The sequence below is a fragment of the Amblyraja radiata genome, chromosome 2, assembly GCF_010909765.2.
Source record: "Amblyraja radiata isolate CabotCenter1 chromosome 2, sAmbRad1.1.pri, whole genome shotgun sequence".
NCBI classification, from domain to species: Eukaryota; Metazoa; Chordata; class Chondrichthyes; order Rajiformes; family Rajidae; genus Amblyraja; species Amblyraja radiata.
In genome coordinates, this window is record NC_045957.1 from 107,551,352 (window position 1) to 107,578,262 (window position 26,911).

The 26,911-nt window shown below is 42.3% G+C and overlaps 1 protein-coding gene across 1 annotated transcript; it reads right to left on the reverse strand.

Moving 5' to 3' along the window:
- Positions 1 to 2,839: 2,839 nt before the first annotated feature.
- steap2 (STEAP2 metalloreductase) lies at positions 2,840 to 25,984 on the reverse strand. Its single transcript, XM_033013128.1, is given in 5 exon segments — positions 2,840 to 3,249; positions 4,245 to 4,603; positions 4,606 to 4,771; positions 10,735 to 11,228; positions 25,482 to 25,984. Coding segments are annotated over 4 exon segments (1,221 nt in total). The 5' UTR covers positions 11,227 to 11,228; positions 25,482 to 25,984; the 3' UTR covers positions 2,840 to 3,045.
- Between the last annotated feature and the right edge of the window lie 927 nt (positions 25,985 to 26,911).

Below are 26,911 nucleotides of genomic sequence, written 5' to 3' on the forward strand. Positions count from 1 at the left end.
CGTTAGGAGCAATGCTTAATTAAATTCAATTTGTCCTTTGATGATTTTTGTGAGCAGTTCTTCATAACAGTATGGTCATGTGCTATGAACATCAGATTTTAGGCATCTGACCTAATAGAACAGGACAAACGCCTGTTGACAAGTCCCGGAGTGAAAACACAGCCTAATTTCATTATTCCAGGAACATTTCTAATTTGGGAAAATCCTAACTGTCACATGATTTCTACATATAACAGCTTGTTTATAAGGAAAAAAAAACTTTATTAGCAAGTTAATCTTTTCCAATTCTCTACAGTTTTAAAAGATCCTAGATAGTTTGTTTAGGAACTTTTTGTAGTGATGATGGCACGGGTCTTTATCGTTTAACACGAAAAAAGGTTTGACAAGCAATTTAATGCCTTTAATTTGAAAGTACACATGATAAGTATGCAGCAGTTCTTCTGCAGACTTGATTTAAAGTGCAGTCAATCTGAGCAATATTTGACCAAGTTTCATTTCCTATAGTAAAGTTTTCTCCAAGCTGATATGATGATGATCATTTGGCTCAATTTAGTTCCGATTCAGTTAACCAAAGACTTGTTTTAAACAACTTTAAGGTTTCTCCACTACTTTACCACATTAAGTTGCAAAAAGCTCAACGTTACTTACTAAGTCCATATCCCTTATTTCTACTGTAATTTGATTCTAAATAATTCATGGGAATGAGGATATCTGTGGGCAACATTTATGGACTACCCATATTGTCCTTGCAAAGACGTGGCTGAACTATCTTCTTAAAATCTGCAGAGCTATTCATACTGTGCTCAGTCTGGCTTCTGGATGTTAAAACATTTTCCAAGTCAGGATGGTGTGTGACTTGGGTGAGAACATTCAGACAGTGGAGAGCTTTGCTCTTGCTGCCCGTGGCTACGTCAAATAATGATTTGTGGTGTTGTGGAAGAAGTCGTGGTGAGTTTTTTGATGGCATCTTGTAGATTTTTTTGCTGAGGAAATGCAAGATATCATGCTTTAATGATTATCATCCAGTGGCCTTGACATCCAACATTGTGACGTGCTATGAGAGGCTGGTTATGGCACACATTAAATCCAGCCTACCAAGCAACCTCGATCCACTACAGTTCACCTACCAAGTGCAGGCTCGGCGATCGTTTCGCTGAACACCTCCGCTCAGTCTGCCTAAACCTACCTAATAGAAACATAGAAAATAGGTGCAGAAGTAGGCCATTCGGCCCTTCGAGCCTGCACCGCCATTCAATATGATCATGGCTGATCATCCAACTCAGTATCCGGTACCTGCCTTCTCTCCATACCCCCTGAGCCCTTTAGCCACAAGGGCCACATCTAACTCCCTCTTAAATATAGCCAATGAACTGGCCACAACTACATTCTGTGGCAGAGAATTCCAGAGATTCACCACTCTCTGTGTAAAAATTGTTCTTCTCATCTCAGTCCTAAAAGATTCCCCTTTATCCTTAAACTGTGACCCCTTGTTCTGGACTTCCCCAACATCGGGAACAATCCTCCTGCATCTAGCCTGTCCAACCCCCTAAGAATTTTGTACGTTTCTATAAGATCCCCCATCAATCTTCCCCATACAGCCATGATCCAGAAAACACGAGAATGAATGTGCTCCTAATGGTGCCTGAACAGTACAGAGTTTCTTGCATGCTGAAATATAAAGAAAATGCTAAAAAAAAGACCCTGCAGGTTAGACAGCATCTTTGTAAAGACAAATAGAGTAAATGTCTCAGGTGTTTTGGAGACATTTGTTGTCAGGCACTATTTTCTTCATCCCAGTCATTCCTGGAATGTGGGCTTTTCTGGCGGGATGAGTATTATTGCAATTTATCAGCCTATGCCCAATGATGTCCAGGTCTAGTACTCTAGGTCAAAGCAGTTCTTCACTATCTGAGCAAATGTGAATTTGAATTGAACATGGTGCAATCTGTGTCTGTCTACACTTCTGATCCTTGGGTGGAGGGAAGATCGTTAAATGAAGCAGCTGAAAATATCTGGTGCTTGGACATTCTCCAGAAGTACTGATGTAATGATGTCTACAAACCAAGATAGATGCCTTCTACCTTCTTCTCTAAGAGGTATGATTCCATCAATCGTGAACCCCTACACCCTTCCCATTGCCCTTCCACCACTGATTTCTTATTGACTACAATTTTACTAAGCCTCCTTGTAGTAGCCATTTCTGCCACTACACTCCTTGATCAGTTACTTGGTCAAAAACTACCATAGTACTAAGGATTGTGACTCATTTCCATCTTTGAACACAGAGCACCTGTGCACAGATTACTGGAGACCAGTACCATTTGTTAACTGCTATCAATCTGCAGAAGAAAGAGAATGGATCAACATGCTTGCATCTGGTCATGTTTTTTGTGGATAGGATCTCGCTGAACAATTTTCCATTCTGTCAGATGGATGGTAGTTATAGTTGGGATAGTCCCTCCTCTGGCAGCTCGTTCCATACACCCACCAGCCTTTGTGTGAAAAAGCTATCCCTCAGATTCCTATTAAATCTTTTCTGCTTCACCTTAAACCCATATCCTCTGGTTCAAGATTCCCCTATTCTGGGCAAGAGACCCTCTGTATGCTGTACATTTGGACATATACCTTGTTCTGCTGGTAAATGTGCGGGAATCGCTGGTCAGCATGAACTAGGTGGGCCGAATGGCCTGTTTCCACGCTGTATTTCTAAACAAAACTAAATACAATTCTGCTGCCACAACAGCCTGACGCACTTTTAAAATCTCAGTTTTGCCCAATCCACCACATCTGCATAGAAACAGCTACTTGTGATGATATTTCAATGAAGAACCAGGTCATGTAAATTTTTCACCTTTTACTCCTCTCATCATCTGCCATCAGCTGAATCTGGCAGACATATACTATTAGATTTATTGGCTTTGGTCTGTTGGTAACAATGAATTGCTGCTTGCAGCAAATGAAAGCTTTTTGAACTATTTTTGTACATTTCCATTCTAATCAAATCCATTAAACAATCTAAAAATAACCAAAGTGGAGCTTTGAACATCAGTGCTGCACATCATTAATAATGAAAGAGAAACGTACGTGAATAAAGCTGAACTCCCTCCAATTCACTGAATTACTGACTGAAGGTATTGATGTAACTGCTAGCAGTGACAGTAAGCCCAGACTCATTATCCCAAAAGAAATGTACATTTCCATTCTCCACACCTCCTCTTCATTCCAGGAATTTTCAATATTGACATGAACCTATGGGAAAAAAAGTTACAGGTGAGAATTTGCTGCCGCTGGCAAGAGGCTTAGATATGACAATAAAGAAGAATTACATGGTCCATCCAAGAATGTGCTTGGTCAAGCAGCAAAATGGTCAAGAGAGGTGTAAGCAAAAGTGAATGTCATCTCTTGCTGTTCACCTTCAACATCCTTAGATAAAGGAATTTGTATAGTCTGAATTTCATACCTTGGATGTATTTGGAACAAGAAAATATCTCGGTACACATTTCATATTAGAATTTAGGTTAAAATTATAGGCCGTCGACTCAAAATATCATCTACCATGTCCTCCAACAATGCTGTCTGATCCACTTAGTTGCTCCAGCACTTTGTGTTTTGCTCAAGATTCCAGCAAATGCAGATTATTATTTCTCTCTTGAAACAATAGTCCTTTCTTTCTGCAAGTATTGCCTGACTTGCTGAGATTTCCACCAATTTCTGACCATATCAGATTCCCACCATCTGGAGTTTTTCTTTTATTTCCATTTACAGAGGGTGGATACACAAAATAAATCAGAAATGCTCAGCAGCTGATGCAGCACCAACATTGTGGATACCCATGGAACATTTGAAATGGTTTAGGTTTATTATTGTCGCACGTACCGAGATACAGTGAAAAAATGTGTTTGCAAGCAGTCCAAACAGATCAGATACTGTATGCTATACAGAATACAATCAAGTCAAACTGGTGCAATATATGGAGCAAAGGGTGGAGTTTTGTGTATCCACCCTCAGATACAGTGTGGAGAATATAGTTCTCAGTATTGCACCACAACAGTTCCTATGTCCTCAATGGGGAAGAGGTGTATCGGAGAGTACCCTAGGTTGTGGTAGAACCATTCAGCACCCTGATAACAGAGGGATAGCATGTTAACTATCTCAGGCATGAAAGAGTGGGGATGTCAACAACAAAGTGATTTTCAAAACAAAATCTGAGATAAATTTTTCTGTTTAAAAAAAAAAAGAATTACCTGCTGATAAGCCATGTTGAGGTAGAAATATCGTTCCGAACGTCGCATTGGAAGGCAAAGGCTGTAAACTGCATGAACAGAGGCAAAAAAGAAGCTCAATAGCCCAAGCTGCTTCCGACACTGTAGCCAATGTTCAAGCCAGACGGGAAACCGGCGATACTTAGTTCCAGAATATAACTGGAGAGCAGCTGCTAGCAATCCAGCCAGGTACACGAGTGAAAGGAGGGTAATAGCAACAACAGGCAAAGTCTTGTTCACTATTTCAATTGGAATTTTATAGAAGTCACTTTGTTTGTTCTTCACATAGGGATGCACAATATCACGAATGAATGAGTAGATGTAGAAAAATATGGCTAGGCCATTGCCACAAGCACAGGACCTCTCCAATGGGTAAAGAGATACAGAGGCATATTTTCTATCTCCTTTGCTGAAGACAACATTCCCATATCAACAGAATAAAACCCAACTGCCGGGCAAGTTCAATTATCAGTTTGTCGGGCTTCCACCACGTTACTGCAAATGTATATCTGATAATTAACAGAAAACAAAGCAAGTGTGAGCATATCCCAAACTATTTCCCATTGATAGCAACATGTGTAAAATATGATCAAACATACAAAAGATCTCAGAAATATTCTTATATCACATACAATGGATTAAATCTCAGTATCACACGTGCAGGGGTGGAAAACCCCGGGAGGGCCAGAGGGGACACGTTCCCCCCCATGTTTTGAGAGGTGGGGGACATATCCCCCAAAGTTTTTAAAACCCGGTGAAATCTCCGCTTTCCGCGAGACAGTGGGGGTGGGACTGATGATCAAGGGCGCCGATTGGACGAGAGAGACGTCGGTCAGTAGGCAATGGGGGCGGGACATGATGATTCAGCACGATGATTGGAGGAGGGAGGAGTGGGGGGGGTGTGGGACTGAGGATAGAGTGCGGTGATTGGAGGAGGGATACGTGGCACAGACCTGCGCCTCATCCGCAGCCAGGATCGATCCCGGCCGGCTCTCTGGCGCTGTCCTGTCCCCTCCTGAGTACCCCCCCCCCGCAGGTGGCTAGAGAGGTCAGCAGCAAAGATCCTCCGCTATAGGATCAGGAGTCAGACGGGCGCGGTGCCCCCAGGCCCACAGCCAGCGCAGAGAAGCAGCGCTTAACCCAGCTCAACTCTGCCTGTCCCACCAGGTGAGCCTACAGCCCTTCCTGGACTTGCAGGAAATATGGCCAGGGCTGGTATCCCGTCAGTCCAGACAGGGCTGTAGTTACCCGGTGAGACAGGCAGAGTTGAGCTGCATTTAGCGCTGGATTGAGCCTCCGAAGCCTCGCGCGTGTGTATGTGAGTGTGCGCATGCGCACAGTGGCCGTCAAAAATTGTGTCCCCCGGTCCCCTCCATGCTTTGATAGCGAGTTCCCCTCTTGCATACGTGATCAAACCACTTTGCTCTAACTGCAGTAAAAACATTAAACAAAGCAAACTATTTTAGCATGTAGTATAGTTTAGAGATACAGCATGGAACAGGCCCTTCAGCCCACCAAGTCCGCACTGAACAGTGATCCCCGCACATTAACACCATCCTACACACACAATTTACATTTATACCAAGCCAATTTTAACCTACAAACCTGTAATCTTTGGAGTGTGGGAGGAAACCAGGATAATGGGCAAGGGAGAGCCAGTGGATGTAGTGTACCTGGACTTTCAGAAAACATTGATTAGGTCCCACGTGGAGATTACTGGCAAAATTAGAGCACATGGTATTGGGGGTAGAGTGCTGACATGGATAGAAAATTGGTTGGCAGGCAGGAAACAAGGGTGGGAATTAACGGGTCCCTTTCAGAATGGCAGGCAGTGACTGTGGGGTACCGCAAGGGCTCGGTGCTGGGACCGCAGCTATTTACAACATATATTAATGATTTGGATGAAGGGATTAAAAAGTAACATTAGCAAATTTGCAGATGACACAAAGCTGGGTGATAGTGTGAACTGTGAGGAGGATGCTATGAGGATGCAGGGCGACTTGGACAGGTTGGGGTAGTGGGCAGATGCATGGCAGATGCAGTTTAATGTGGATAAATGTGAGGCTATCCACATTGGGTGCAAAACAGGAAGGCAGATTATTATCTTAATGGTGTCAAGTTTGGAAAAGGGTAAGTACAACGGGATCTGGGGGTCCTAGTTCATCAGTCACTGAAAGTAAGCATTGCAGGTACTGCAGGCAGTGATGAAAAGCGAATGGCATGTTGGCATTCATAACAAGAGGAGTAGAGTAAAGGAGCAAGAGGTCCTCCTGCAGTTGTACAGGGCCCTAGTGAGACATCAACTGGAATATTGTGTGCAGTTATGGTCTCCAACTTGAGGAAGGACATTCTTGCTATTGAAGGAGTGCAGCGTAGGTTCACAAGGTTAATTCCCAGGATGGCGGTCTGTCATATGTTGATAGATTGGAGCGGCTGGGCTTGTATACTCTGGAATTTAGAAGGATGAGAGGGAATCTTATTGAAACATATAAGATTATTAAGGGTTTGGGACACACTAGAGGCAGGAAACATGTTCCCAATGTTGGGGGAGTCCAGAACTAGGGCCACAGTTTAAGAATAAGTGGTAAGCCATTAGAACGGAGATGAAGAAAAAACTTTGTTACAACAGAGAGTTGTGAGTGTGTGGAATTCTCTGCCAGAGGGCGGTGGAGGCTGATTCTCTGGTGCTTTCAAGAGAGAGTTAGATAGCACTCTTAGGGATAGTGGAGTTAAGGGATATGGAGAGAAGGCAGGAACAGGGTCCTGATTGTGGATGATCAACCATGATCACATTGAATGGCGGTGCTGGCTCGAAGTGCCGAATGGCCTACTCCTGCCCTTATTGTCTATTGTCTATTGAAACCGAAGATCCGGGAGTAAACCCACGCTGCTCCCGGGGAGAATGTACAAACTCCGTGCAGATAGCACCTGTGGTCTGGATCAAACCCGGGTCACTGGCCCTGTAAGGCAGCAAATCTATGGCTACGCCACTGTTAGTAGATGCTATTGAAAAATTATGACTGGATTTTCCACCACACTCTGAGAAGTCACTTAATCCCAAAGAAAGGAATGGAGGAAATTAAAATGAAGGAATGGAAGAGAAATTATCCTTTCTACCTTGGGTTGCCTTGAGGTAGCATTGTTAAACTGCTGTCAGTATATGATCAAAAGTCAAAGTGTTACAATTCAGAACTACAACTTGTTAACAATCTGTTGACACTTCAGAGCAACTATTAAATGTGTATTATGTGCAATGGTATCTTGCTGTGAGTAAATCGTTGCCACGTTTTCTGAACAAGGGATTATAATTAAAAAGTGCTGTAGAGCTTCCCATAGTCATTATGTGCACAATATATTTTTCTTAAACTTATACGAGTTAACAACAAAAGGTCAACTACATTGAAGGAAGGCAAGGGCAACAAAAATCTCCTGATGCTGAAAAAATGAATTTAAAAACAAAATGCTAGGCTCCGGCAGCATCCCAGGCAGCATCTATGGGAAAAGAAGCCGAGATAACATTAAATGGCAGACTGTCAAATAGTTTATGTGGCATAGCGAGCTGAAGCAACAGATAGGAAAAAGGGAACATCTCCAAAAATGGTGTATACAGGATTGATGCCACAATAAGATGTTGAAGCTATTTGTTTGATTTGCTAATGAGGGCAGTTAGAAGAGACACAAACAAAGAATGTAAAAGCTATAAAATGCTGGGCTGTGGAAAATGCACATCAGATAACGCTGAGCTATTGGAGAGAGAAGAACCGTCAATATTGCAGGTACATGATTACAGAAGAAATGGTTAGTTTTGACATGGAGCAAGGTAGCTGAAGTTGTTAAATTTGATATCAATCCAGAAGGCCGCAAGGTGTCCAGACAGTAGACGGAGGTCTTGTTCATCAAGCTTACATCTGTTCTTGTTATATCAGTGCAGGAGTCAACAGATCAGAGTGGGAATGGGTTAGAAAAAATAAAAGTGGCAGGCAGCAAATAGGAAGCTCAGGACCCCTGCAAGTTAAATACATGATTTCTCCAATGCAGAGGAGGTCACATTGGAGTCACCAAAGAAGCACACTAGATTGGAAATGGAAGTGAATTGTCGATTCACCTGAAAGGATTGTTTGGATCCCTGGAGAGTGGGAAGGTAAGACACAGAGCGCAGGGTGATACATCTCCTACAATTGCACGAGACGAGGCATGTCAAGGGAAATGGTTAGTAGCGATGAAAGAGTAGATGAGAGAAACTGTGAAGAAAATTTGGTAGCATGGTGGCTCAGCGGTGAAGCTGCCATCTCATAGTGCCAGAACCCAGGTTCGATTAGGATGCTGTCTGTGTGGATTTTGTTGAGAGAGTTGAGAAGAGTCTCCACTTACAAGAACACCAACTTTATATATTGTAAAGTTCGATAGTGACCACAACTATGCTGGGGATAATAAACATTAACTGTAGTATTGAAATAAGCCCCCAAAAAAATTAAATCCAACATTACAAAAAAAAGTATAACATGTTAAGCATTTTTTATAGTCTGCAGATTAAGTTAAGGTGAAGTTGTTGAGATGAGTTGTGAAGCAAGGGGTTAAAATAATTTCAATCCTTTGAGCTGCTAGTGCAAACCTTTGAAACAGTGTTTAGATAGCGTTTTAGAGTGAAGAATAATGCTATATAAAGGTTTCATTTTCGACAGGACTATACAGAACATCTATGCATAACTAAAAACTCTGATGTTGTTATCTTCCGGTTTGGCGGTCTTTCTATTTGCGCAAAAACGGTTTGCGATAGCGCTACGATTTTTCGCCAGATCACTCACGGTTCACCAAATTTCGTTACGATTGGTTGAATGTCGTAAAAGTTAGCGAGGTTTAAAAATCTTAAAAACCACGCGTGCGCAGATCGATCGCTTCTCCTGCCAGCCAGCACCACACGGATTAGTCTCTTCCCCTGTCACTCCCGGGGACGGTCCGCCCCTTCCTGCGCCATTGCGTCTTTACTGGAGCCGAGGATGGGCCAGCGGAGGTTTCCAACCGGACTTTCAGAGGGACCCGAAGCAGCCCAGCGTCGCCCCAAGCAGCCCAGCGTCGGAGACCCTGTCCTGCCCTGCCCAGCTCAAGAGTTGGAGATGTCGCCAAATGGAAAGCGGAGACTCTGATCCCGGCATAGGAGAACAACCAGCGACCACTGTTCCCATCGCACAGCCAATTCCAGCCACTAAACCTCTGGTCCCCTCACTGGCTCCCCCCCCCCCCCTCCCCCGTGATGCCCCCCTCTCCCCATGGCCCTTCCCCCTCTTTTCGCCAAACTCACTCCTTCCGCCCCGCCCCCCCCACAATCCAACTTGCTAATTTGTGGTCAATGGTCAATTTTATCCATGTCAGAGTAAACAATGCTACTAATAGGTAAAAATATTCCAAAAGTCAATGTTAACTTATTCTAATAGAGAATCAAGTGAAAATGTTAGCAATCTTATATTTTTCCCTAGTGGTTTATCATTTACAAAGTATCACACCTTATTGACTTCATATTAAAAAAGGCTCTAGTGCTAATAACTTGGCACTTTAGACTTTTACACTTTGGAGCTGCAGCACCGAAACAGGCCAAAGGCTCACCGAGTCCGCACCAGCCAGCACTCACCCTGTGACCTAAACACTATCCTAGGGACATTTCACGATTTTCACTCTGTGTACTAAACACAAGGGAAAATTCACGATTTTACCAAAGCCAAGTAACCTGTAAACCTGTGGGAAGAAACCGAGCTCCCAGAGAAAACCCACAAGTTCACAGGGAGAACGTAATTACTCAATGCAGACAGCACCCATAGTCAAGATTAAACCTGGGACTTTGGCACTGCAAGGCAGCAACTCAACCACAGCGCCCTTATTTTATTCTCCAACTTTAGAAGGAAAAAAACGTGCTCTTTTATTTATACGAGCCATTTTTGCTTGCCATTTTTTCCCTTTTTATTTGTAAGGTTTGGCCTATTGCAATGACATTCTCTATCACCTAGACCAAGTTGTTTTCCCCTTTCCCAGTCCTAATTAAGGGTCCTGGACATGAAATGTTAACAACCTTTCTTTTCATAGATGCTACTTGAACTGCTAAGTTTTTTCCAACTTGTTCAGCTTTTATTTAAGATTTCTAACAGTTTTATATTCTGATACTCCTTTATTGTCCATTTTCCCTTATGGAACATACATTAAGACCAAGTAGTTGCACATTACCAAATAAATTGAATATTACCAGCCAAGAACCATGCTAACATATACAGGCAAAATTCTACTAAATTAAATCTAAATTAAAACACAAGCCTCTGTCTCGACATTTGATATATCCGAATTTAAGAGAATGAAACTTAAAAGCCAAATTCTTAAATGTTGCTTTGACCATTACAATCCATTTATAAATTTGTCGAGCAATTAGTCTAACCACAGATCTACAATTTGAATTCCACCGAAATCTGCAAATATTACACATCCTTACCTGTCGGTTCGCATTTCTTGGGCCAAACTGAAGTGCCCAGGCAGATATTACATTAAAGCCTTTTACCACCGTCGAATCTGGGAACAGTGAAGCAAGATATTCTGCATTGGCTTCTGGATACTGGTTTATTCGCATGTTGTTGCTCACATCCACAAGAATTTTGCCTACCAGCAAGGGCTTGAGGTCCCACAGGGAAGCATAGTGCTCGCGATGTACGGCAACAAATATGAGATCGGTTTTTATAACAGCATCCTCATGGTGCATGATTTCAGCAAGAGGAGGGAAGTACCCAACTGCTCGTTTGGGATTTCTGCTTCCTATTACAACAGAGTATCCAGACCGTATAAACCTGATTGCCAATGATTTGGCAAAATCGCCACTTCCCAAAATCCCGATGGTAGACTTGGACGATTCCTTAAAGCTAACTGTGCCATTTGGCAAAAAGGTCTCACTGGCTTCTTTGATGGTCCTCACGATGCAGATCGAGTCCATTGCTGAAAGAAAGAAAAGTTATTTTAGTACCTGAACATAATAACACAATCGATCTCCTTCTTTAAATAAACGGCCTGAAGCGAGAGATTAGGCAGAAAGATGGAAGGAAATGTTTTGATCCGCACAAAACTCTTTAAGCAGCAGTTTAACCCAAATCCAGAAAACTCCCCACTTCAAAAGGCCAGCTACAATAAGGGAAGGCATACCTCACAAAGCCACAAATGATTGGTTAGACGTCCCACAACAAGTTAGATCACATTCCTTCCCTTTCGAAGTCAAGAATATTTCCATTTTATAAATATTATATCATTATCCACCAACCCAATTCACAATTGCAAATATTCCCAGGTTGCAAGTGATCTGAAGTACAGCTTTACTTTCAGTCCTTGAGCTCCATGGCTCAGAATTAGACTTAAGATCAGCACTAAAGTTAAGAGTGTTTATATGTCATATGCACCTCAAACAGAACAATAAGATTCTTAATGTTTGGGACAAAGACCCATCGTTTATTTATTTGCCTCTGTACTCCACAATTTGAGATTTGTAATTTAAAAAAAAAAAAATCACACGTGGTTAAAGTGCATATTGTCAGATTTTTTTAAAAAGCCATTTTTACACATTTTGGTTTCACCATGTAGAAATTACAGCAGTGTTTATACATAATCTCTCCCCCCCCCGTTTGGGGATTTTTCTTTATGAACGAGAGAATTCTTCTGTCATCAGCTGTGGAGGTCTTCCTTGGCCTGCCAGTCCTTACGATTAGTAAGCTCACCAGTGCTCTCTTTCTTCTTAATGATGTTCAAAACAGTTGATTTTGGTAAGCCTAAGCTGATGTCTCTAACAGTTTTATTCTTGTTTCCCAGTCTCCTAATGGCTTCATTTACTTTCATTGGCACAACTTTGGCCCTTACGTTGATAAACAGCAATAAAAGTTTTCAAAGGTGATGGAAAGACTGGAGGAAAGACTAGGAGCTGAGAGCATTAAGGAGGCAATTAAACACACCTGAGCATTTATAGACACCTGTGAAACCGTGTGTCCCAAACATTATGGTGCCCTGAAATGGGGGGAACTATGTATAAACATAGCTGTAATTTCTACATGGTGAAACCAAAATGTATAAAAATACCCTTTAATAAAATCTGACAATGTGCACTTTAAACACATGTGATTTTTTCTATTACAAATCTCAAATTGTGGAGTCCAGACGTAAATAAATAAATGATGGGTCTTTGTCCCAAACATTATGGACGACACTGTAATAATGCAATAAACCAGTGATACCAGATAACCAGTAATGCAAACCAAAGTATGTTGTGAAACCTATACAAAGTCCATTTTAGTTAGTTAGGTTGTGGTTAGGATTGTGCAATGTGGTTCAAGAACCTGATAGTTTATGGGAAGGAACTGTTCTTGAACCCAGAGGTTACAGTTCTCAGGTTCCTGTATTTTGTTCCCAATGGTAGCATAGGGATGAGAACGTGACCCGGCTGGTGTGGGTCTTTGATTATATTAGCTGTCTTTTTGAGGCACTGCCTCCTGCAGACCCCTTCCATAGTGGGGAAGTCAATGTGTCGAGGCAATGTCCACCACTACCTGCAACCTCCGTCATTCTTGGGTGTTCGGGTTATCGACCCAACTGTGATGCAATCAGTGAGTACGCTCTCCAGCATACATCGGTAGATGTCCAATAAAATATTCAAAAATATGTCAACTCTCCTTATAACTTCTGAGGAAGTAGAGTCTTTGATAAGCTTTCTTTGTGATTGCATTAATGCACACTGCTATTTAAAAAAAAGATATTGATAGTTATATCTGTAATAATTTGAATTGACTTCTCTTAAAAAAAATAAAATCATTGATTTTAGATGTCATTGATCAGATTTCCAATTCCATTTAGAAACTGACCATTACAATAACAAATATTTAAGTGATTTGCTGCATGAATGCCTCGTCTGAAATTGAACCAATGACAGAAAAATAAAGCTGACAAAATAAAATTGTTTCTTGCTAGGTTACTTTTTGCTAGAGCATAATGTCAGGGATATAGGGGTACATCTTGTTGAAATTGGCTAGAAAATGTATTTAAGTATCTTATTTCTATGCTCAGATTTTCATTTTGGTTTTCACTTTAAAGCAACAAGACTTATCTTTTATATTCCAGAATATATGGTCAATATTTTATGATTCAACCAATGCAAAGCAATAAAAAAAAGACAGCAGAAGATCAACATTTATTATCCATTTTGTACACAAATACATTCATTGAAACAGGTTCTAAAACTAGACACTATCCTGGTTAGTGATTTAAATATTAACTGCTGAATGTTGGATCCAAAGCAATCCATATCCATACACCATTTTACACAAGACTAAAAACAGCATTTCAATGCAAAGCATTCGTCTACATTAATGCATTTAGTTTTAAGCCTACAGATGAAGCAATCTCAGTACAACACAAATCAAAGTCTTCTACTGGAACTGGATCTTGTTTTTGCAAATGTTTGGTGAATATTGCAAGCACACCGAAAAAACGATTTTCAAAAATTCTGAATGCTACTAACTGAGCTGCAACAAAGATGGCAAAACACATGTAATTCTGAACAGAACATAGTTTTAAGAAGGACCAATGCAGGAACTGACCTTGTTATATTTCTTTTTCTGATCTCTCAAGATAGTTACTAGGAATGTCTAATGGAACTGTGATCTGGCAGAAAGAGAAAAAAAGGTGCATTATTTATATTTGGATGACGGCGTGTGACTTTGAAAAATGCCTTTTCTGACCCGAATGACTGATATTTTTTTAATTGGAACATTAGGAACTTGTCTGTACGCAGTGTCCTGCCCAGCAGCCTGTTACAAACCCATGGAATGAGTCATTTACCAGTCTGTTCCATTTATTTTCCTCCCTCTCTCCCCCCCCCCTCCCCTCTCACCAGTTTACAAATATATTCATCATTTGAAACACATTAAACATCAGATTTAAAATACACAAGAAACGGCAGATGCTGAAACCTTGAATAAAACAAAAGCAATGTGCTGGTAGAACTCAACTGGGCAGGCAGCATCTGTGGAGGGAATGGACAGATAACGTTTCAAAACTGGACTTTTCTTCAGACTGAAGAAACATAGTCTGACCATTCCCCTCAAATGCCTCCTGAACAGCCAAATTCATCCAGCACTTTGTGTTTTGCTCAACATCAGATTTAGTTAATTCCCTAAGAATTTCAAACTTTTCATGGGCTGGCGAACACTCTGGTACCCTACTTGCACTTTGAAGAAAACATGGATGCTGGTTGCATTGTGCCCTCCACTGGACTCCTGCACCAAAGAATTGCCTCATGGATTGCTGCAGAAAAGCTGCCTGCATAGTCGAGCAGTATAGCTGCTCAGTGCTGAGATGTTGAGCTTGTTGCTCACCCTGGGTGACACGATGAAAGTACTTGTTTTGCTGGAGACTGGCAGCACCTGATCAGAGTTGACAAACTACCTTGTTCCTACAGTCTCTCATCATCATCTGTTGGATGTGATAGCAATTGGCATCTCCTACTCTTTAGTTGGTTGCACAGATATTCTCAGCCCATAAATGCTACTGTGGTAAACCTTGTGTCATCAAGGTTTGCCAGATAAAGAAATCTCTTAGCAGAGGACTATGCAACCAAAAACAGGGTGAGACAGTAGTTCCATCACATCCAGGTGGGAGGTCAGAAGAGAGACCACAGGATAGAGGCGGCTGCCAAAGTATGGATGAGATGCTGCTTATCCACTGGAACAGTTGTCATGATTGTGCGAACCAGAATGCACCTCTGAGCGCCATGTCTCAGCAACGGAGAGTCGGATTGTCAAGGAAGACTCTCTCTAACTTCTACAGGTGCACAGTCGAGAGCATGCTGACCGGTTGCATCGTGGCTTGGTTCGGCAATTTGAGCGCCCTGGAAAGGAAAGGACTACAAAAAGTAGTAAACACTGCCCAGTCCATCATCGGCTCTGACCTTCCTTCCATCGAGGGGATTTATCGCAGTCGCTGCCTCAAAAAGGCTGGCAGTATCATCAAAGACCCACACCATCCTGGCCACACACTCATCTCCCTGCTACCTTCAGGTAGAAGGTACAGGAGCCTGAAGACTGCAACAACCAGGTTCAGGAATAGTTACTTCCCCTCAGCCATCAGGCTATTAAACCTGGCTCGGACAAAACTCTGATTTTTACCAACCACTTTCTGTTATTTGCACTATCAGTTTATTTATTCATGTGTGTATATATTTATAACATGGTATATGGACACATTTATCTGTTTTGTAGTAAATGCCTACTATTTTCTGTGTGCTTAAGCAAAGCAAGAATTTCATTGTCCTATACAGGGACACATGACAATAAACTCACTTGAACTTGAACTTGACCAGCTGCACCATTTTCTCCAGCCCACCCAATATCAGCCTTCATGAGCAGCCTCGCCATATGAATCATTTCTACAAGAAAGTCATTAGAGCTCAGGCATTTTCATCATATATCCTACAATGACCCCTTTCAGGCCCAATTCCACTAGCACTCTCATTCCTTCGAATACATCCAGAGCACCAAGCGTCTTACAAGTGTGCATTTGTAATCTGCATGCAAATGGCATTTATGTTATAACTGCATTTCCTGGATTACAGCGAAATCAGAATGCTTTTTTTTAAACTTTAGAATACATTTTGCATGTCCACTGAGGGGCTGAAATGATGATTCACATCCACAAAGTATAAAACTGTTAAGTTACAATACAAAATAAAGCTTCCAGAATTGCATACTGTTTTTTTTTTTGCTGACATCAGAAAATCTGGAACTGAAACAACAATTGACCATTTACATATATACATTTTAGCCAAACATCAATTTTAATCATTAGATGTACTGTGTTGTTATTACGGGCAATGTAAAACTACCAATATGATTGGGAAGAATAAAGATCATACCAAAATCAATAACTGAAGTGGCGGCGCTGTTAACAGCTGCGGCTCGCCTGCAGTCCGTCTGTCTTTACTTTTTTGTTGTTGTTTTTTTTGTCTTGTTTGGCTAAATTTTAGTTTATTAGGTTGTGTTATGGGGGGGGGGGGGGGGGTGAAACATGTTTTTTTGTCTCTCCCTTCGGGGGAATGCGACTTTTTCTTGTCGTATCCCCCTTCTCTGCCTCCGTCTGCGCTGAGGCCTAGTGGTGGAGCTGGCGGTCTCCAACCTGCGACCGACCTCGAGGCTCCGGAGGCAGAGCCAGCCAGGACTCACCAACGCGAGGCTGGCCGTCTTTGGGGCCGAGGCAGCGGTGGCCCGAATCGCTGATGCGGCGTTCCAGCTTTCGGCAGCGGCCCGGAGCTGAGGCTGCGGGACTCGGAGCTGATGCAGCGGGAATCGGAGCTGATGCAGCGGGAATCGGAGCTGAGGCTGCGGGACTCGGAGCTGTTGCAGCGGGACTCGGAGCTGTTGCAGCGGGACTCGGAGCTGAGGCTGCGGGACTCGGAGCTGAGGCTGCGGGACTCGGAGCTGTGGCTGCGGGACTCGGGGCTGATGCAGCGGGACTCGGGGCTGAGGCTGCGGGACTCGGGGCTGAGGCTGCGGGACTCGGGGCTGAGGCTGCGGGACTCGGAGCTGTTGCAGCGGGACTCGGAGCTGAGGTTGCGGGACTCGGAGCTGCTGCAGCGGGACTCGGAGCTGAGGCTGCGGGACTCGGAGCTGTGGCTGCGGGACTCGGAGCTGAGGCTGCGGGACTCGGAGCTGTGGCTGCGGGACTCGGAGCTGAGGCTGCGGGACTCGGAGCTGTGGCTGCGGGACTCGGGGCTGATGCAGCGGGACTCGGGGCTGATGCAGCGGGACTCGGAGCTGAGGCTGCGGGACTCGGAGCTGTGGCTGCGGGACTCGGAGCTGTGGCTGCGGGACTCGGAGCTGTGGCTGTGGCGGGCCGACTCGGAGCGGAGACGACGTTCCGGCTTTCGTCAGCGGCGACATCACCACGGAGGTCCGCTGGACTGGAGAGCGGCATCTTTGGCCTGGATCGATCGCCTCAGCGCAGAGAGAGAACAAGGAGGGAAGAGACAGAGACTAAGACTTTTGCTTCCATCACAGTGAGGAGGTGCTTGGTGAACTCACTGTGGTGGATGTTAATTTGTGGTTATTGTATGTTTTGTTATTTATTGTTACTGTGTATGACTGCAGGCAACGTAATTTCGTTCGGACCGAAAGGTCTGAATGACAATAAAGGAATCAAAATTCAAAATATTATTTAAAAAAATTGTTCTATATCTTTCCAACAGAAAATGAAACATAGAAACATAGAAAATAGGTGCAGGAGTAGGCCATTCGGCCCATTCGAGCCTGCACCGCCATTCAATATGATCATGGCTGATCATCCAACTCAGTATCCTGTACCTGCCTTCTCTCCATACCCCCTGATCCCTTTAGCCACAAGGGTCACATCTAACTCCCTCTCAAATATAGCCAATGAACTGGCCTCAACTACCTTCTGTGGCAGAAAAGTTTCTTCTAAAACAACATCCGAAGGATCTCAACCCATTCCTTCTCGCCAGAGATGCTGCCTGTCCAGCTGAGTTACTCCAGCTTTTTGTGTCTATCCCTTTTGAATGTTCTTTTTGGAGACCTGCTTGTATACTTTAAAGTTAACTACAGCTCCTCTCTTTCCAGTTACTAATATTTTTATATTACAAATTTCTAAGGAGCAATGGTTAACTCAAATTAGCCAAAGTCTTCAAAAAATGTGACATAATTTTCAACTACAGTAGAAAAATCAGGAGCTCAAATGTGTATGGCCATGACCTTCCAGTTCTTATACTTCATAATTGCAATGCTGAGAAGCGAACATCTAAATGATGCAATTTCTTATGTAATTTTTCACCTTGATTTAAAAATTACCAAGATTTTTTTTTTGCAAAAGAATGCAACTTTTGGTACTTGATAACTCACCTCCCAACTCCTTTTCCGAAATTTCTGTTCCTGAAAGTTTTATGCTTCCATATAACCATATAACAATTACAGCACGGAAACAGGCCATCTCGGCCCTACAAGTCCGTGCCGAACAACTTTTTTCCCTTAGTCCCACCTGCCTGCACTCATACCATAACCCTCCATTCCCTTCTCATCCATATGCCTATCCAATTTATTTTTTAAATGATACCAACGAACCTGCCTCCACCACTTCCACTGTAAGCTCATTCCACACAGCTACCACCCTCTGAGTAAAGATGTTCCCCCTCATGTTACCCCTAAACTTCTGTCCCTTAATTCTGAAGTCATGTCCTCTTGTTTGAATCTTCCCTATTCTCAAAGGGAAAAGCTGATCCACATCAACTCTGTCTATCCCTCTCATCATTTTAAAGACCTCTATCAAGTCCCCCCTTAACCTTCCGCGCTCCAGAGAATAAAGACCTAACTTATTCAACCTTTCTCTGTAACTTAGTTGTTGAAACCCAGGCAACATTCTAGTAAATCTCCTCTGTACTCTCTCTATTTTGTTGACATCCTTACTATAATTGGGCGACCAAAATTGTACACCATACTCCAGATTTGGTCTCACCAATGCCCTGTACAATTTTAACATTACGTCCCAGCTTCTATACTCAATGCTCTGATTTATAAAGGCTAGCATACCAAAAGCTTTCTTTACCACCCTATCTATATGAGATTCCACCTTCAAGGAACTATGCAGGGTTATTCCCAGATCCCTCTGTTCAACTGTATTCTTCAATTCCCTACCATTTACCATGTACATCCTATTTTGATTTGTCCTGCCAAGGTGTAGCACCTCACATTTATCAGCATTAAACTCCATCTGCCATATTTCAGCCCATTCTTCCAAATGGCCTAAATCACTCTGTAGACTTTGGAAATCCTCTTCATTATCCATAACACCCCCTATCTTGGTATCATCTGCATACTTACTAATCCAATTTACCACACCTTCATCCAGATCATTGATGTACATGACAAACAACAACAACAAAGGACCCAACACCGATTCCACGTTTATAATTCTAAGTTATTTCTCTTTTGGCAGATAATTTTACTCTACATTCATGAATCTCATTTAAATTGTACATTCATTATATCTCTGGAAATTTCCAAGATTTTTGATTAAAAAAGTAGGACATTATTTTCCTGATGATGGAGCTAGTTACCAAGCAAGATCAATGGTCAGAAAATATAACAATATAAAGAGAAAAAAATCCTAACACTCAAGATACTTTGCCCAAGAAGTAATTTTGGCAAGATACATTGCACCTCAACATTCAGCAAAGGCCAGATTTGGGAGTAGTACTCATGTGCCGACACTAATTTACCACCCAATTTTCTGCCCATTTCTGCTAAATGACCTCTCAATCTTGTAAAATCAGCCTTCACTGTATCAAGGACATTTGCAACATGATTATCTTTTACATAACTGTATTACATCTAAAAAAATTATGATTTGTGCAGGCAGTATTCTCCCACTGCCTAATCCTCAAATATTTAATCCAAAAACTTATTTTATCGGCTTTGCTATATTTGTTTGTTTTTTTAAGCTAGGTTGATAGATTTTGATGTTAAAAGGGATATGGGGATCAGTCAGGGAATTATTATTGAGGCAGATGATCAGCTATGATCAGGGTGAATAACAATGGGCTAAATGGCTTAGTTCTCCTATCTTACAATATGTAAAGACTTGGATATGTAAAGATATTTCGGCACGGACTTGTAGGGCCGAGATGGCCTGTTTCCGTGCTGTAATTGTTATATGGTTATATGGTTATTGGATAATTGAATATAATATTTATTTATTTTTGTCCCCATTTGATAGGTTTACCCAAGCAGAAGATGAAATGCAAAGATATCTACATCAAATGAGATTCTTCCATCTCCTCTCAGTATCCCCACGTGCTCAGCTCATCTGCCAAAGGAAACAATCAATCACTATTGGCCTCTTAATTTTTTTTCTCAACTCCAGACCATACAAGCTTGGTCTCTCCAAAGGTCAATGCCCTTGTGCCAACATTAAGTCAGGAGAATCTTTATTGCACTCCCTCAAGTCCATTACATATGGAGTGCAATTACAATGAATTTCATAAGCCTGGCTACTTAACATAACTTGTGGAAAAGGCTAAAGAGAAAATAAAAACAGTTGATGGTTGGTTACAAGGGAAAATTCTTCAACTAAAGATCAGGAATTATCTATAACAGGCTTCTGCTGTACCCTGAGCGTGCGGGCCGACCGGACTTTGGATAATGGCGCTAAAAATGGCGGCAATTGCATGTGTAATATGCAAAAATAATTTAACTGTTCAGTTGCATATGAGTATTTTTACAATACTGGAGAGATTTTGAGGAACTAGATTATTATTCAGGTTTTTACACCAATACACAGTTTTTAACAAAAATCTATCCATCATGTGAAACCTTACAAATAACAGATATAAATTAGATAACTTCAAGACCTAAAGTCAAAAACTTTTTTCATAACAGATAAATTTTCATCGTTTTACCACCATTTTGGACACCAAAAATGTGACATAAAAACTCTGCCACATTTAGTCATGAATATTTAATTCATAAATAAACTTCATATGGCCCCTCATACATATACGTGTTGATAATGATCTAGGGAAATATCTTCATCTATACCAGGAGAAAAATACAGTGACACGTCTGGTATTCCGGCTAGCAAAGATCCCATAACAGTCGTTGTGCTTGGTGTCCATTGTCGGGGTCGGTACCTCCGTAAGTTAAACCATGGAGGCTCCAAACCTCTACTGCTTTTCACAAACCCCAACGATGAATCCTATGGTAGTAGTGATTTTTGGGCGAGCTAATTATTTTTCTTATATTCACATTTAATATGTCAAAAACATCATGGTGTCAAAAATGCAACGACTGTTTATGATATGTTTTCTGACTTTTTAAAGTCAATAAAAAAATTATTTTGGGCATAAATTGGTCATCGAAACTAAGAAACTGAGCCAATCTTCAATTTGACAACACACGGTCTCTTGTTTACCTTTCGTACGGACCAAGTCGCTAACTTCATTCCTTCCTGTCAACCTTTGGAAGCTGCACAACGACCGTTACGGAGACATTTAACATACTAAAAAATCATCCCAAATCAAACCTCCTGACGAATCATCAGCCATCGATATAGCTCAAATCCATAAGGTAATGTACTGTTTTTTCTATCTATGGATATATTTTGGTTTTCTCTAATGTAATGTTTCTATGTAATGTTCGTTTTCTGGGACACCAAAACTTTGTGGGTTACGTTTGTGTATATGATCGTGTAATACGCGTTGCGGTGTCCACTCAGATGGATGCAGTATTCTACTACATGGTCAGGAGAATGAAGTCGAAACGGTGTTTGCAGTTTTATTGTTCCATGTGGTATTCATAACCATAGAAAGGAATAAGAAATACATGCACTTACTGTGCCAACCAGGTCACTGGTGGACACCACGTGACAACCTTTACACAAAATGTATTTGTGTATTCCGATGCCAATTTTAGAAACTTGCCATCAATATGCTGTCTTTTCTTATATTTTTTGTTGATACTATGTTAGTCATGAACCCAATAAAGTGCTTGTCACCTTTTTTGAAGGAATTTGAAATGTGACCCCCTTTGTCACATTGTGTGCCAGTATTGAAAACATACACATATGCGACAAATAAAACAGCATTGAACCGCTGTATTGCTTACCCCACTTCTGTATTATATATTCCTATCACAGGATACTGAAGCTCATTTCAGATGCATTGAAAAATAATTGTATACAGACTTTTCAATTTCCATTGGAAACCAAAATTGTTGGAGCATCTCTATTTTGTTTCCTTCCCAACATCAACCTTGTTTTCTCTGTTGCTGAAACAACCAAGGATATGATTATCATGTTAAATGCTTTCGAAAATTCTTTCTACGTAGCATTTTGAATTAATTTGCTAAAACAAATCACAAAATATTGTTAGGTTCAAAACTTGTTACCAGCCACAATAAAAGTCACATAACAGCCTGCCGGATTCTACACATTTCAAAATCAGTGAATCCAAACCCAATTTGAAATAAAAACAGGAAATGCTAAATAAGACTAGCCAGGCAGTAGCTGTGGAAAGAGAAGCAGTTAATGTTTTGGATCAAAAACCCTTTAATCATAACTTCTAACGTGACCATGGCCAATCTAAACATGACGCAAGCCCAAGAACATTATTTTACCCAAATCTGACCAAAAGACTGTCATAAACATAATGTTTAAGAAAGAACTGCAGATGCTGGAAAAATCGAAGGTAGACAAAAATGCTGGAGAAACTCAGCGGGTGAGACAGCATCTATGGAGCGAAGCAATAGGTGTTGTTTCAGGTCGAGACATTTCTTCAGACTGGAGAAGGATCTGAAGAAGTGGAAAAGCTTTTCCCACTGAGAGTAGGGAAGATTCAAACAAGGGGACATGACTTGAGAATTAAGGGACTGAAGTTTAGGGGTAACATGAGGGGGAACTTCTTTACTCAGAGAGTGGTAGCTGTGTGGAATGAGCTTCCAGTGAAGGTGGTGGAGGCAGGTTCGTTTTTATCATTTAAAAATAAATTGGATAGTTATATGGATGGGAAAGGAATGGAGGGTTATGGTCTGAGCGCAGGTATATGGGACTAGGGGAGATTATGTGTTCGGCACGGACTAGAGGGGTCGAGATGGCCTGTTTCCGTGCTGTAATTGTTATATGGTTATATAAGTCTCGAACCAAAACATCACCTATTCCTTCGCCCCATAGATGCTGCCGCACCCGCTGAGTTTCTCCAGCATTTTTGGCTCCCTTCACCATACTATTGATCTGCTTGCAATGAAGTACCATTTACTGATCAAGAGCAGAGGGGTCTGGGGTATTAGCAAGCAACTGTGATCTGGACAAATCACTGTCAGGCAGGTACATTCCGACCCAAAATTGTACATTTAACTGAAACGCAAAAAGTCTCCTTGGACTCTGGGTGAGTAGACTTCACATCACACATATTTAGCCTGTGGCATCAAAGGAGTTGCAAATTGGGGTGGTAGAGAATATGGTTTGGAGATGAAACCACTAATAGGCTGAATGTCAAACAATGACAAGACAAATTACCTGAAGGATATAGAGAGCTTATGAGGCAGCATTACAAGAAGGTGCTAGACACTGACTTCAAGCAGCAGGGTAGAGTTCACACTCCAGTCTCCATTAATGGTCCTGAAGTGGAGATGGGCAAGAGCTTGTTACTCCCAGGCAGTGGAGGACTGGGTCTAAAAATATTGGTTGCCAGGAGACAAAGGGGGCCCATTTGATATAGGGGCCCCACTTCATCAGGGGCTCACTTGCCATCGGGCAAGCTGACACCCTGGCCAGTCCGCCACTGCTCCCAGGAATAATTATATTACCAACAATTGTCCTGGTCCAAACACACTGACACTATGACTAGAATCCACATCAACACCTTAACTTCCTCAGAAGACTAAAGAAATTTGGCATGTCTCCAAGGATTCTTACAAATGTTTACAGATGCACCATAGAAAGCAACCTAGCTTGGTTTGGTAACAACTTTGCCCAAAATGGCAAGAATAACAGAGTTGTGGACCCAGCTCAGTCTCACGCAAACCAGCCTACCACTCCCTCCCTCCCTCTTCCCCCAAATGGACTCCATCTCACAGTCACGGAAGCAGGCAACATAATAAAAGACCACCCACACCCTGGTCATTGTCTCTTCTCCACTGGGGTGGAAGATGCAAAAACGTTTTAGTATTGTTTTTCCATGTGGCCTGTTATCACTTCCTTCATAGTAGCCTTCAGTCAGCATTTTTATACAACTGATATACCAAGTTAACTAGTACCCCATGTTTCTCTCCTTCCTCAAATAATTATAGCATCTCCCAAACACGTGACATTTGTAACCAAGGCCAGTGACTGTATAGGAACAACGGCATCTGCAGACTTCAGTCATGCATATCCCGACTTGGATATAAATCACACCCCCCCCCCCCCCCCACCTTGCTCACGTCCCCACACACTACCCACCCCCATCTTCATTGATGCCAGGTTTAACTCCTGGAACTCCATTCTGAATAACCTCAGAAAGGGAGTTACCTTCAGAAACACTGCAGTGGGTCGCCATGGTCTTCTGAACACCAATAAATACTGGCCTTGGCAGTGATTCTCTCCCCACAAAAAAAAAATGATTGATAATAAAAAGCTCTGCTCCCAGTCAGTCCTTCACTCCACATTCCAATAGTCAGGCCAACTGTTTTCCTTCTTTCTCCCACCCCCCATCAGTCTGAAAAAGGGTTTCGGCCCGAAACGTCGCCTATTTCCTTCGCTCCATAGATGCTGCTGCACCCGCTGAGTTTCCCCAGCAATTTTGTGTACCTGCCAGTAACCTACTGCCAGGTTTAAGTAAGGCCGCATGATCACGCTGAATCACTACAGCACTTAGGTTTTGTAATGCTTGATTAAAGACACAAACAGGAGCCCAGCTTTTGTCCTAACATTTTAGGTTTAGGTTTGCAATTGTCACGTGTACAGACGGTGAAAAGCAATCAAATGAAATACTATATGTGTAGGAAGGAACTGCAGATGCTGGTTTAAACCAAGGATAGACACAAAAAGCTGGAGAAACACAGCGGGCCAGTCAGCATCTCTGGAGAGAAGGAATGGGTGACGTTAGTCTGAAGAAGGTTCTTGACCTGAAACATCACCCATTCCTTCTCTCTAGAGGTGCTGCCTGACACGCTGAGTTGCTCCAGCTTTTTGTGTCTATCTTCAAATCAAATACTATACATAGATAAATGATCCTAAGGAAACTTCAGTCAGCCAACACATGAGTAGCAGTCATTTCGCATTAACCTTGACCAAAGATCATAGATATAGCTCCGAGTCTATGATCTTTGACCTTGACTGCTCCAGATTTGATCCCCACTCGATAGGCTCCACCAAAGATTATAGATCGGGCTCTACCTTTCTTGAGTCACCGGTGCCGGCTGTGATTTCTTCTGTATCTTTTTATATCTCTAGATTCCCTCTCCCCTGACTCTCAGTCTGAAGAAGGGTCTCGACCCGAAACGTCACCCATTCCTTCTCTCCAGAGATGCTGCCTGTCCCGCTGAGTTACTCCAGCTTTTTGTGTCTATCTTCGGAGTAAACCAGCGTCTATAGTTCCTTCCTACACAGCAACTTTAACCTGACCAGGTTTTTTTTTAAAGTGTTGCTGGGATTAGGCCAAATTTAAAAAAATCTTACCCGTGGTCGGTTTGTTTCGGTCCGTTCTTGAACATGTTTGTTCTAGCAGCAGACTGCAACATCACACCGTGCCTTCGCCGTTACCATTTCCTGCCTTCTCTTCAATGGGGCCCAATGTTTACCCGCTGTAACCACCCCGCTCATTGTCAATTTCACAAAGTAACTGCGAGCAACCTCGGGCACATTCGTTCCTTGACTCCCCTCCCTCCCTCTCTATCCCAGTCCGAAGGCAGTCTCCATTCCAGCCCCGATCCGAGGGGGTGATCTCTCCACTCTACACGGGCATTGCAGAGGTTGGAATGGAAGCACGACCGAAAAAAAGCACCGATGCGCCTACTGGAAACCCGCTCTCGCATACCAGTTTAAAATAACACAACCACGTTGCAAATATCTGAAAGGGGAATCCGCATTCGCTCAGCAGCCACTTCCCCGCCTCGCCTGCGAAATGAATCCCGCCAGTGTCAATTTCATCAAACACTTCCACCTTCAGAAATCGGAATTAAACAATGAGCTTGCTGTTACCATCCTTTGAAATGGTCTAGACGCTTATTTTCAGTTGCGTCCAATCGAGCTGTAATTTAATTAAAACATTTCACCTTTTAGATCACAATGCTGTAATTTTCCTGCCGTCGCTCTTCGGCCGATTTCACATATCAAACTCTAAATAATATCTTCCGATTAATTTCTTGATCAGTCATGAAGATTGGAAGGCCGCCCGCGTTGTATTAAAAAGTCGCTGATGATTACCCTATACGTACCATCGATGGTCGACCCTTTACACTAATTCAGATACACGTTATGTTATACAGATCAAAAATAAAAGGGGACCAAAGCATTTCACTCGGCCTGGGCTCAAATTCTGTTGCGAACTCTGCCTAAACCCGATTACGCTCCTATATTGAAAGGTTTCCAAAATACGTTCGTTTCGGCGATTGAGCGTTGCCAGATTTAAAATACAACTCATCACGAACACAGTTTCGAAAACGGAATGCTTTATTCCGGCTACAATTATCCATTGCCATAAAGGTTATTCAGAATATTGGACCTTCCTTCGTCCACGTTTATTTTTTGTGGCAAAAATAGAAATATCAACCATGGGAACAATAGACCCGTTGATATTGAACAGGGATGCAGTGTAGCAATCTATTTCAGGGGATTCCCATCTGTAACATCATAGAGTACTTACACTAAATAATCCACTTCATTCATTCCGGCTGAAAACGAATGGCTGCACAAAGGAGGACGTACCCCAACCCCAATTGCTTAAAGCACATTACTGGCACGTGCATCCAAGCCTTTATTTACCATGAGACCGCTTAAAGTGTCCCACTTAAGTGTCAAAATGAGAGTGGTGCAACCGCCCCAAAGGGTCTGTTGCAAAAGGCCACAGTTCACGGCCTGCCATCATTCAGTGCCAACGGACTGGAAGC